The 13,339-nt window shown below is 34.9% G+C and overlaps 1 protein-coding gene across 1 annotated transcript; it reads left to right on the forward strand.

Moving 5' to 3' along the window:
- Positions 1–3,009: 3,009 nt before the first annotated feature.
- LOC112776916 (glyoxylate/hydroxypyruvate reductase HPR3) lies at positions 3,010–6,198 on the forward strand. The gene is made up of 2 exons (XM_025821188.2): positions 3,010–4,400; positions 5,411–6,198. Exons 1-2 carry the CDS (start codon positions 3,948–3,950, stop codon positions 5,918–5,920), a joined length of 963 nt encoding a protein of 320 aa, XP_025676973.1. The 5' UTR covers positions 3,010–3,947; the 3' UTR covers positions 5,921–6,198.
- Positions 6,199–13,339: the final 7,141 nt, after the last annotated feature.

A 13,339-nucleotide genomic window follows, 5' to 3' on the forward strand; every position in this document is an offset into this window, starting at 1 on the left:
AAGGGAAGTTTCTTAACTTTACTAAAATTCAATTCCTTTGGTAATGTTTAATTATGTTTGTCATCAAGGGGAAAATTGTTGAGTTAAGAAATTAACTAACATAAACAATGATGACAAACATTAGATTATTGGGTTAATTATCCAATTAGTTTTTTATTATTTTGGTTTAGTGATGCAGGCAAAAAATTTAATATATAACAGCAGCCCAAATTGGATGAAAAATAAAAATAAGGCTGGTGGGTTGATAATCCAAAGGAAGCTCAAAGGAAACAAAGCAAAGAAATCAACGGGCTAAATGAATAGATCCGTTCCAAGTCCGACAGCAAGCAATTCCCTCCCATTTGCTTTCACCAAAAGCAACGTTCACCTTTTCCCTCTTGGTCAGAAATCAGAGGAGTGAGAGAGAGCTTAGTTCCTAAGCTATTCACAGAAGAAGAAAGAAAGAGAAGGTTAAGCAAGAAAAGTTGAGGTCTAATCAACCAAATCAAACCAAATCAAGCTAAGGCAGAGGTCAAAGGTAACATATTTCCTCTTGCATGCATATTGCTTTCTTCTCCTCTTCCCAACTCTCTGCCAGTCCGAAATGGGATACTTGAGAAAGATGATCTCTGTTCTACACTGCTGTGCATCTACGGTCATAAGTGTGTCTTGGGGACCAAGTAGTATTTTAATGGCTGAGATATAGGTTTACCATTGAAAATATTTGTTTCTGCTGCCCTATGGCTTTCGGTCAACAAAGGAGGTCAAAACCAAAGTTCCTAATCTGAGGAAAAATGGAAGACAGTGAAAAAGTGAGTTGGTGAAACACACAGCTCAAAGGTTGACCTAGGAGAGAGCAACTCAGCAACATGCAAGGAGATACAAAAAAATTTTTTTTTTTATCATTCAGAAGCCAAGGAGAGATAACCAGTATTTTTGAGGTGTATGTTCTGAGAAGAGCTCTCTGAAGAAGTTCATCTACTTGAACAGTGCTTCCTAGTCAAAGGAGCATTCCGCCAGAATGAAGAACTGAATCAGAGGCTAGCAAATCTGGTTTATCACATAGCAAAGAGGCTGTTGAAGCATCAATCTCCTTCATGTTTTACATATTGTAATTTTCTTTTTAATGTTTATCTTTTTGTAATTTTTTGAGGTAAAAGGCTGAATGAGAGAGTCATTGAAAGAGCCTAAGAGTGGAAAAAGGCAAAGAGATACACATGAGTGAAAGGCCTAGAGTTATTTCAGATTTCTTTAGGTTGAATCTGTGTCTTGTATCTTGTACCAGTGAGGTATCCCTTTCTTAGTTGGGTTAGCACTAAGAGTAAAGAGTTAGGTATTAGCATAACCAAGTCAAGTTAGGTTAGAACTTGAGTGTGAAAGGATTGTGTCAATCCTGTGGAATTGGTGTATGTAATACTTTAACTATAGTGAAAATTTCACCACTGTTGTGGTGGAGACTAGACGTAGGTTGCATTACACAAAGCAACCGAACCAGGATACATGATGGTGTCAGCTTCTCTCTTTCCTGCTCTGTTCTATTTTCTGATATTCATGAGACAAAATGAAATTGTCTCATAAATTTTTCGCTGCTGAGTTCAAACAGATTCAGATTGCAAGTTTGTTTTAAAAGGGTTATTTCATTAAAGTAAAAGAAGGTCATAGATTCAACCCCTTCTCTAAGTCTTCTACAACCTTCAGTCACTTATTAATTTATTATAATTCTTAAAACTTAGTTTGTATATAAATATTTATGTTTAAGATTAAAATTAAACAAAGAATTTAATTTTAAGGTACTGTCAGTATAAAGTAGTTTTATACGTGCATTCAATTATGTAATAATATATTAGCAAAAATAACTATCTTTTACATTGATCGCGTGAATAGTTGTCTAAAAGAACGGATGTAATTGTATAATTGTATAAAATCATCAAAATTAAACTCTAAAAAAAATCCTCATTATTTCATGCAAAAAAAAAAAAAAAACAATGCTAAAAGCACTAAGAAGGTTCCAACGGGTCTTATATTATGGTGTAAATAGAGTTTTTTTTTGTACTTGGCCAAGTATAAGTAAAACAAAAAAGATTTCCTAATTAAAAGTAAACTAACTAATGACTAATCAACCTAGAAAAACAAAGTTTCATGGGAATCTATGCTGCTCTAATCATTTCAAGTATAGCAAGTACTTAGTAAATTATGCCACACAACATCCTCATGTGTAGATAAAAGAAAAAGAAAATCATTTGGCAATGAAATTCTGAAAATTCTTTTTTATTTTTTATCCAAAATGTCAATGAAATTTAGATTATATGACCAGTGTGGCAAGATTTTTGGGGCTCTCTAAATAACAATTATTCTTGTTCAGTATTTTTCACTAGCAACTATTTGCATTTTGATGTTCTTATACTTTGTTGTCCATTAACTGAGCAAACAAAGTACATAGTCAACAAGGAAGTAATGTTAGCATTGGGGAAGGGTGGCATTATTGCAAATGTTGGAAGAGGAGCTCTAATTGATGAAAAGGAATTGGTACAATGTTTGATGAAAGGGGAAATAAGAGGTGGTGGTTGGATGTGTTTGAGAATGAGCCTAATGTTCCCGAGGAACTTTTTGCATTGGACAATGTTGTCCTTTCACCACATGCTGCTGCTTACACATTAGATTGTTTCATGGATGCATGTGAACATGTAGCAAAGAGTTTAGATGCCTTCTTCTCAAGTAAATCCCTTATTATTTCTCCAATAACATGAAGAATTCAGGACCAAGTTTGCTTTTGTGGTTTTTGTAATTGAAATAAGGCCTTTCTTGGTTCAATGCTGTCAACTGGTCAACCCTATTTGACCATGGTGATTGATCATTTCCACTTATGTACCCACCTTAGAATAGAGAGGATGTAATAGAGTGGTTTGAACTTTGAAGGGCACACCAACTCTGTTTTAGGTGTTCAATGTTTTGAAGGAATGCTTTTCTTTTTGTTTTTTAAGTTTTATATTTATATTATCAGAAATGTTTGATAACAAAAAAAAATCAGCCAACAACAGTTATAATTTGTGTTATTTAGCATTCATAAAAGTATATGTTGTAGCGAAAGCCTAGCACAGATAATATACCTATATGCCTCTTACAAGCTGTGCACAGATGATATACCTATATACTTATAAGCTGTGCTCGATTCAAATTCCAGCTGAGGTTGGATCTTGTTTAAGAACCCATAATATATACTCTCATGTAGTGTGTGTGAGCAAAAAAAAAAAGTATATGTTAAAGTTATTAATTAAAAAATATATTGTGCAAAATTTAGTTTTTAATATAATTATTGTACATCTATTAAAAATTTAAAACAAAACATTTAAATTTTTTTATTAATAGTAATTTTATACTTTAAAATACATGTTAGCTAAATCTTAAAATTATATATTTATATTTTTTGAGATTGAATATTAAAAAGAGTTTTATTAATAAATATCCTATCAATTTGCTTGCTAACCAAATTTTACTATATCAAAGTTTATTTTCTTTTTATTATTAATGTTTTTTATTTTTTAGTTTTTTTATAGAATGTATTCAAAATTTAATAAATTTATATGAATAAATTAATATATTATCTTCTAATATTTTATATCATTTAAATATTAAATTTAATTTTGATACATTAAAAATATAAATTATATCTATTTTTTTAAATAATTATTTACACAATTAATATAAAAAATATAATTATTTTTACTAACATAACATTATATAATTAAATATACTTATTCATTAAAATTAAATTCTTAAATATTATGAAAAAATGAATTAAAAAAGGATCTTAACTTTGGTGTGTACTTTCAATAAAATTGACATCTAATTAGATTATGTGTTATTTACTTATTTTTGTCTCTGACGCTTAGCTTGAGGACAGGTAGCAACATCAGCTGAGCTGTGAGTAAGAAGATTGGAGTGAAATTTGAGTGGGCAGTGCAGTGGTAATGGCGGAGGAGGAGGAGGTTCCAGCAATCTTGGTGTTGGCTTCTTCATTTGGGATCGACATCAAATCTCAAAACCCTCCAAAATACCGTTTTCTCGAGGCCTTCTCTTCAAACCTCCCACTCCTCCAATTCCTCCAACAACAACAAACCCTCCCTCCCTCTGTCCGCGCTATTATCTGCAACGCGCTAAAGCCGGTCACTGCTGACGTCATCCGGTCACTCCCTTCGCTCGGCTTGGTAGTCACCGCCAGCGCCGGTACTGACCACATCGACCTCACCGAGTGCCGCCGCCGCCGCATCCAGGTCGTCAACATCGGTGGACTGTTCACCGCCGACGTTGCTGACATGGCCGTCGCGTTGCTCATTGACGTTCTGTTCAAGATCTCCGCCGGTGACCGCTTCGCTAGGAATTGGGGTCTTTCTAAGCCGTTGGGTTTCCCTTTCGGTTCAAAGGTAACTAACTACTTCTCAGTTTTCAGAAAAAATTTTCTGTTGAGGGCTAATAATACTCAGAATCTTATTGGATGAAAAAAAAGATTGGTTAGTCTCCTCTTTGTTTTGGGTCCCCTTTTAATAGTGAAACGTTGGACTATTCCGACATATGATTGGCATAACAGGATTTTTGAGCTGTCTAATATTTTCTTTTCTTTTTTCTTCAAGTGCAAGTTGAAGTTGCAGCTATTCACATTTTGATGCATATTTCTTTTTTTTTTTTAAAATCTAAAAGTAAAGTTAATGTCGTGCTACTTCTACTTGTATTAGCACATAACATTAACGCAATGTCCTGTATTGGCTTTTGAATTCTTGTTTGTTTCTGTATTGTTGATTTTTTTTTTTTTTTTTTTTTTTGGGTACTGTGGACTACACACATGGGAGGTGGAGGTTACATGTCAATGTAGTGACATATTATGTTAACATCAACTTAGTAAGACCAATTTTTACGCCTAAAATGGCATAAAAATTACTTCAATTCAGTCTTCTAAGGAAATTTGCAGTCAAGTAAATATTTTCCTTATAACATGGCATCAATTCAGTTTCTCAAAGACAGGAGCTGAACACAATTTTTATGTCATTTGTTCATATTCATGAGGCTAAAATAATGGCATCCGATCCAGAGAAAATTGATGTCTATCTAACTTTTTCAGATATCAAAGGAGTTGCTTAATGTGACATTAGTAGTAATTCCTTGTATTAAAGCATGTACAACTTGCAGATGTTTACTTAAGTTTAACCTCTTGATAATTTTTTCCACTTTTAGTATGGTTAAGGACTATGGTTAAAGATAATTAAATCTTAACAATAAACTCAATTCTAACATGGTTAAATCCCTATTATGTGAAATAGTGTTAATGTTATCCAACCCCACTCTATTTAACAGGATAAGACTCTGTTGTTTTGTATTAAACAACCAAATTTTAATTGGTTGAATTGGATAATAACTACTACCTGGGTTTCTGTTTCAGTTAGGAGGCAAGCGAGTTGGAATTATTGGATTGGGAAGAATTGGTGGGGAAGTTGCTAAAAGGCTAGAAGCCTTTGATTGCATAATTAAGTACCATTCAAGGAACAAGAATCCATCAGTATCATACACTTTCTACTCCAATGTTGTTGATCTTGCTTCTAACAGTGATGTTCTTGTTCTTTGTTGTCCATTAACTGAGCAAACAAGGCACTTAATCAACAAGGAAGTGATGTTAGCATTGGGGAAAGATGGAATCATTATAAATGTTGGAAGAGGAGCTTTAATTGATGAAAAGGAATTGGTGCAGTGTTTGGTGAAAGGGGAAATAAGAGGTGCTGGTTTGGATGTGTTTGAGGATGAGCCTAATGTTCCTAAAGGGCTATTTCCATTGGACAATGTTGTCCTTTCACCACATGCTGCTGCTTTGACATTAGATGGTTTCAAGGATTCATGTGAATATGTGACACAGAGTTTAGATACCTTCTTCTCAATTAAACCTCAAGTTTCTTAAACTAAACTCACATGTGACTAAAGTCTTTGTTCTCTAAACTTAACCATGCTTTGGAGTTAAGTTAGCTTCCTATCAACATTGAAGGCAGCCAATTTCAGGATTCTACTACCCAAGAGGAAGATGATAGGATCCATTTGCTTTTATGGTATTTGTAATTGAAATAAGGCCTCTTTGTCTCACTCTTGCCGTTGGTCAAACACTTTGACCAAATCATGTCTTCAGCTTTTATTGTAAGAACTAAGAAGTGATTTCAATGTTTGACGAAATATTCTTGTGTATATAATTTAATGTTATGTTCATTTTAGTAATTATTTATCTGAAAATAATTTTAATTTTAATATTAAAGTTACTAAACATAAATTATGTTAGTACAAATTTATTTTTTCTCAAAATTAATTCTATAAAATCAGGTTCTTCAAATAACACTAATTCAAACACATACTTAGGTATAGAATCAAATCACAGTAAATAAGGACGTATTTTATTACACTGTCATTAGTTGTTAAGAAATAGATATGGATATATCATTAATGTTTCACATTTGAGTTAAATATTATCTGTAATACTGTGACTAAAATATTTAATAATTAATTTTAATCAAGTTGGTCTAATAATTTAAAAATACAAAAAATACAAAAAATTTTAATTAGAAAAACATAGAATAAAAAAATTTAATTAAATTTAATTTAAAAAAATTATTTATCTAACATTTTTTTGATTGATGAGTTTGGAAACTTTAAATTAAATTAATGATGACTAAACATTATTAATATGATTAATTGTAAAATTATTAATTTTGATTTTGGTTCATATGTGTTAATTAAATAATTTTGCTGTGCAGATTTGGTATTGGGTCGAACAGCAAGCCCAATGAGAATCAAATATTCAGCCTTAATGCAAAAAATATATATTTGATAAGTGGCTGAATTATTACTCCAAAGTTGGGCCAGATTTAATCATCACTATTAGCCCAACTTTACTTTTGCTTGAAACAAGCTTGCTTGGTCCGAAACCAATATTGAAAGAGAGCAAAGTTTCAGGCTTCCAACGGATCCCACTTTCAATTTGTGATGGATTTCAAATTCAATCAACTTGAATTAACTTGCATTGGAAACATGAGAGAGAATATGCAATTGATTTGATGGCATCATTAGTGCTACACGCTACCTAAAACAAGAGGGAAGTAAAATTAATTCATTTTAATTCATTTGTTCAAATCCATTAAATGCTTTTCTTTCTTCTCTCTCCTCTCTCTCATAACTCTCGGTCACTTCCATCAGGAAAACATGGAAGCATTTGCAAGAAATCAGAAAAGGGAAGAAGCTAGGAGCAAGGCCATGGTAATGATGGCTTCAAGAAAACGAAAATCTGAAGTGTGGAGTGGCTGAGATCTTTGCCAAAATGGGTAAGAAATGGTGAAGTAAGCTCAAGCTCTCCATACACTAAAATGGTGGAGATCCATTCGGTCAGAGGAAGAAGATCCTTGGAGGGATGGCCTGTCTCTGCTTTTGCTCAACCACTACAGGAGGTAGCCACTGTAGCTACGTGATGGATGAGGTAGAAGTTGGAGCAGATGAAGCTGTCATCATCAAGAACTCATCAAGGACTAGGAATCCTTCTTCGAGTGCAAGTCAAGATGGAAGGCCCGGATTGATGAAGCTTGGTGCAAAGAAAAGACACAGAGGTAATTGCATGTTGGATATAGCATTCGGTTTCCTCTCCTCTCTCTCTCTCTGGCCAAACCGGTTTTGCATGAAGAAGAAAAAGTTTAGCTTGGTTCAACAGTTTCAACCGTGGAGGCTTCCCCTTCTATAAATAAGGGTGAACAGCCAGGGCTTGAAGCAAGGAGTGAGAGTGCAAGGCACAGAGTTCTCATAGCTACCTAAGCTAACAGAAAATTTTCTCCTTCAATGTTTTCTATTTTGTAATTTTCTGTTTAATTTTGTCTGTCTTGAGTCTCATGGAAAAAGGCAAACAGTGAGGTTTGTAAGAAAAAGCCATAGAGCGGAAAAAGACAGAGAGTGCAAAATTAAAAGAAAAAAGCCATAGATGTCCTTAGAGTTCCTTTGTACATTTGTGTTGTGTTTCATGATTCTGTGGGAATCCCTTTGCAAGTTGGGTTAGCACTTAGCAGTTGAAAGCTTGGCAGTGACCAAGTCAAGTTCAGGATTGGGGATTAGATTCTGAACTTGTCCCGGATAGAAAGGGTAGTTCCTAGGGAGAATTGGTGTATGTAATCATGAAGATTATAGTGAAATTCCATCATTGTTGTGATGGAGACTGGATGTAGGCTGCATTGCACTTGGCAGCTGAACCAGGATATTTCGTGGTGTGATTCTTTCTCTTTCTTCTACTCCATTTCTGTTTCTTCTGCATACGAGATAAAACTGAAAAATATCTTGTGCCGGGTTACGAGATAAAAAGAAAAAATCTCGTGGCTGGGTACGAGACAAAAATAAAAAAGTCTACAGAAGTTGTTTCAAAGACCAACAAGTTTTAAAAAGCGAAAAAGGGGCTAAGATTCAACCCCTCCCCTTTTCTTAGCCACTGAAAACCATCAATTGGTATCAGAGCTTGGTCTCAAAGAGATCAAGCTTTGCAGCTTGGAGAAAAGATCCAGATGGCAGATAACAGTGGCTCAACCCTAGTGTCCTACAATCTGATAGAAGGACAATTAAGCAACAGACCTCCTCTTTTCAATGGGAAAAACTACACCTATTGGAAGGAGATGATGAAGATTTTTGTGCAAACAGTAGACTCCAGACTATGGAAGATCATTCTTGAGGGTCCTCAATTTCCAACCGTTACAAGCGCTGAAGGGGTAATCTCTCTCAAACCAGAAGCTAGTTGGACCGAAGAAGACAGAAAGAAGGTGGAGCTCAATGCCAAGGCTATCAACTTGCTCAACTGTGCAATCAGCTTCGAGGAATATCGACGGGTATCACGATGCACAACGGCAAAGGAAATCTGGGACAAACTTCAAGTTACTCATGAAGGAACCACCTTAGTGAAGAAGACAAGGATAGATATGTTGAATAGAGAGTACGAAATGTTCACAATAAAGGAAGGAGAATCAATAGATGAAATATTTGAAAGATTCAACACCATCATTGTTGGCTTGGATGTTATGGGGATTAAGTATCCCGAATCTGTGCTTGTGAGGAGAGTTCTAAGATGTCTTACAAAAGAGTGGGAAACAAAAGCATTGATAATATCTGAGAGTAGTGGTCTTGATTCTATGACATATGATGACTTGAGAGGAAATTTACTTGCTTTTGAAAACACTTATTTGAAAAAGGATTCAAAAATAAAAGGAATAGCTCTTACATTTGTTTTTAACCCTCTGGATGATGAATCTAGTGATAACTCCTCTGAAAATGAATTTGTATTGTTTGCCAAAAAATTCAGGAAAATGGTGAAGCTCAAGGAGAGAAGCAAGGGAAGCAGCTCTAGGAAACAAAGGAAAGATTTCAACAAGGTGATATGTTACAATTGCAAAGAAACTGGGCATTTCAAATCAGATTGCCCTAAGTTGAAGAAAGAGGAGAAGCCAAAGAAGGGAAAGAAGAAATGTATGATGGCTTCTTGGGAGGACTTGGAAAACGATTCAGAAGATGATGAAGAATCAGAAACCAAATCCCAACCATGTCTCACGGTAGATCACGTTGAACAGGTAGTCCTTCATAACCATGATACTGAAGATCTCCATCTTATGATAGATCACCTTTCTGAAAAAATTAGATGCTTCTTGCTTGATAATCAAGATCTTGAACAACAAATCACCATACTTTAAGTAGAAAATGGTTTTCTCAAAGATAAATTAAGGAGGCTGAAGCTGCTGTTGAACTTGTTGAAGAAAATAAGCAGTTGAAAGCCCAACTTAAAAGCTGTGAAAGTTATCATTCTGTTGTTGCATATGTATAATGTTTTAAAAGAAATGAAGAGTTGCTTAAAGAGGTCAATAAACTTAAAGAAGACTTAGCCAAGTTCACTCAAAGTTCTGAAAATCTAAATCAAATTTTGGCTAGTCAAAAATCTCTTTATGATAAAGCTGGCTTGGGCTTCCTCAAATCTGTTGAGAAACCTTCTTTTGAAAACATTGCTTCATCTTCTAATGATACAAGGTTTCAAAACCCAGCAAACTTTACCAAAACAGTAACTCCAAGATTTTGTAGATTATGTAACCGAAATGGCCACTTTCCCATTCAATGCTTCTTTGGTGAAAGAATGATTGGTGACAAAGTTTGCAAAGTTATTTTTGACTATAATGGATTGGGACATAGGAGATGGTTTAACGTGAAAGGATCCAAGAAGATTTGGATACCTAAGGTCACTTGAGCTCATTTTGTAGGTATGCCTAGCATCCAAGAGGAAGGACAATATGTGGTACATGGACAGCGGATACTCTAGGCATATGACCGGAAAGACAACCTTCTTCATAAAGCTTGATGAGTATGATGAAGGATTTGTCACTTTTGGTGATGATTGTAAAGGAAAAATAGTGGCAATTGGAAAAGTTAGTAAAAGTTTCTCATCTTGTATAAATGATGTTCTTCTTGTTGATAGTTTGAAATACAATTTACTAAGTGTAAGCCAATTGTGTGATCTAGGATATGAAGTTATTTTTATAAAGTTTGTATGCTTAGTTATATGTGAAAAATCTGGGGATATATTGTTTGAGGCTAAAAGGTGCAATAATGTGTATGGATTGACTCTTAAAGACTTAAAAGATCAAAGAGTAACATGCTTCACTTCTCTTGAATCTGAAAAATGGCTATGGCATAAAAAATTGGGTCATGCTAGCATATACCAAATTTCTAAGCTAGTCAAGAAAAATTTGGTTAGAGGAATTCCAAATATCAAATTTGATAAGGATCTTACTTGTGATGCTTGCCAATTAGGCAAACAAGTAAAATCCTCTTTTAAACTAAAAGATGGAATTTCAACCAAGAGGCCATTAGAGATGTTACACATTGATCTTTTTGGTCCAACAAGAACTCAAAGTTTAGGAGGTAAACACTATGGTCTAGTGGTGGTGGATGATTACTCTAGATTCTGTTGGGTACTTTTCCTTGCTCACAAGAATGATGCCTTTCATGCTTTCTCAACCCTTTGCAAAAGAATTCAAAATGAAAAAGACTTAAAGATTGCCCATTTGAGAAGTGATCACGGAAAAGAATTTGAAAACCAAGACTTTAAAAAATTCTGTGATGATTTTAGAATTGCTCATAACTTTTCATGCCCTTGAACCCCTCAACAAATTGGGGTTGTTGAAAGAAAGAATAGAAGCCTTCAAGAAATGACTAGGGCTATGCTATGTGAAAATGAGATTCCAAAATTCCTATGGGCTGAATCTGTAAATACAGCTTGTTACATTTTGAATAGGACCATTATTAGAAAAGGGTTAAAGAAAACTCCTTATGAGCTATGGAAAGGAACCCCTCCTAATCTTAAGTATTTTCATGTTTTTCGATGCAAATGCTTTGTACTTAACAATAAAGAAAACCTTGGTAAATTTGATCCAAAATCGTATGAGGGGATGTTTGTTGGATACTCCACCACTAGCAAGGCTTATAGAATTTACCTCAAAGATCATAGGACCATAGAGGAATCCATACATGTTTCTTTTTGTGATTCTAATGCAATTCTCAGTGCTGTGATAGAAGATGATACAGATTGTGACGATGCTGTCAACAAGGAAACCAGTGAAGAAAATTCCAAATCTACCCAAAATGAAGAATCTATCCGTCCAATTTTGTCTCGTCAGGATGGAGGAGACATTTCTGTTTTGTCTCCTGAGCTAGCAAGAGAATCTGGAACTGATCAACCCACTGAAGCTCATCAAAGCTCAACATCACTCCAGAAGCCAAGAGAATGGAAGTACATGAGGGGTTATCCTCATGACTTTATCATTGGTGATCCCTCTCAAGGTGTGACAACAAGATCCTCAACCAAAAAGCAATTTGAACCAAGCAATTTTGCCCTCTTGTCATAAATGAAGCCCAACAATGTAAAGCAAGCTCTTGAAGATCCATCATGGGTCAAAGCCATGCAAGAAGAGCTTGCTCAATTTGACAAGAATGAGGTTTGGACACTAGTACCTCATCCGGATGGTAAGAAGGTAATGGGTACTAAGTGGATTTTCAAAAATAAATTAGGTGAGGATGGGAAAGTTGTTCGTAACAAGGCTAGATTAGTGTCCCAAGGTTACGATCAAGAAGAGGGTATAGATTTTGATGAGTCTTTTGCTCCGGTAGCAAGAATGGAAGCAATTAGGTTGCTTCTTGCCTATGCTGCCCATAAGGGTTTTAAAATGTTTCAAATGGATGTCAAATGTGCTTTCCTTAATGGCTTTATTGATAGAGAGGTATTTGTGGCACAACCCCCCGGTTTTGAAGATAAAGAATTTTCAAACCATGTTTTCAAACTCTCTAAAGCTCTTTATGGCCTTAGACAAGCTCCAAGAGCTTGGTGTGAAAGGCTTAGTGCCTTCTTGTTGGAAAATCAATTTTAAAGGGGTACCACTGATACCACTTTATTTATTAAAGCATCTAATGATGATATTCTCCTAGTTCAAGTTTATGTGGATGACATTGTGTTTGGGTCGGCCAATGAATCCTTGTGTGAAGAGTTTGGAAAATTCATGACTACTGAGTTTGAAATGAGTTTAATGGGAGAGCTAACATTCTTTCTTGGCCTCCAAATTAAACAAACTCCTAGTGGCACTTTTATTCACCAAGGAAAGTATGCTAGAGAACTAATCAAGAAATTTGGCCTAGAAAATTCCAAATCAACGGGAACACCAATGCATCCAAACACTAAACTTGAAAAGGATGATGTTGGCAAAGATGTGGATGAAACACGGTATAGAGGAATGATAGGATCTCTCATGTATCTTACCTCCTCTAGACCGGATATTGTACAAAGTGTGGGTGTATGTTCAAGATTTCAATCTCACCCAAAATTATCCCATATTTCGACTGTTAAACGCATCATTAGGTATATTAAGGGAACTAGTGATTATAGCTTATGGTATCCAAAAATCTGATAATTTTTGTGCAGTAGGCTTTTGTGATGTAGATTATGCGGGAGATAGGGTGGATAGAAGGAGCACATCCGGCATGTGTTGCTTCCTTGGAAGCGCACTCAATATGTGGTCAAGCAAAAAACAAGCCACTGTGGCTCTATCCACAGCCGAAGCTGAATATATTTCTGCATCTGCTTGTTGTTCACAATTAATTTGGTTGAAAACTCAGTTGGAAGATTACAAATTAAAAATCAATAGTATACCCTTCATTTTGTGACAATATGAGTGCTATAAACATTTCTAAAAATCCTATTTTGCACTCAAGAACTAAGCGCATTGAAATCAAATATCATTTTATTAGAGAACATGTGCAAAAGGGTACTATTGATATT

Source organism: Arachis hypogaea, chromosome 19, assembly GCF_003086295.3.
Source record: "Arachis hypogaea cultivar Tifrunner chromosome 19, arahy.Tifrunner.gnm2.J5K5, whole genome shotgun sequence".
NCBI lineage: Eukaryota > Viridiplantae > Streptophyta > Magnoliopsida > Fabales > Fabaceae > Arachis > Arachis hypogaea.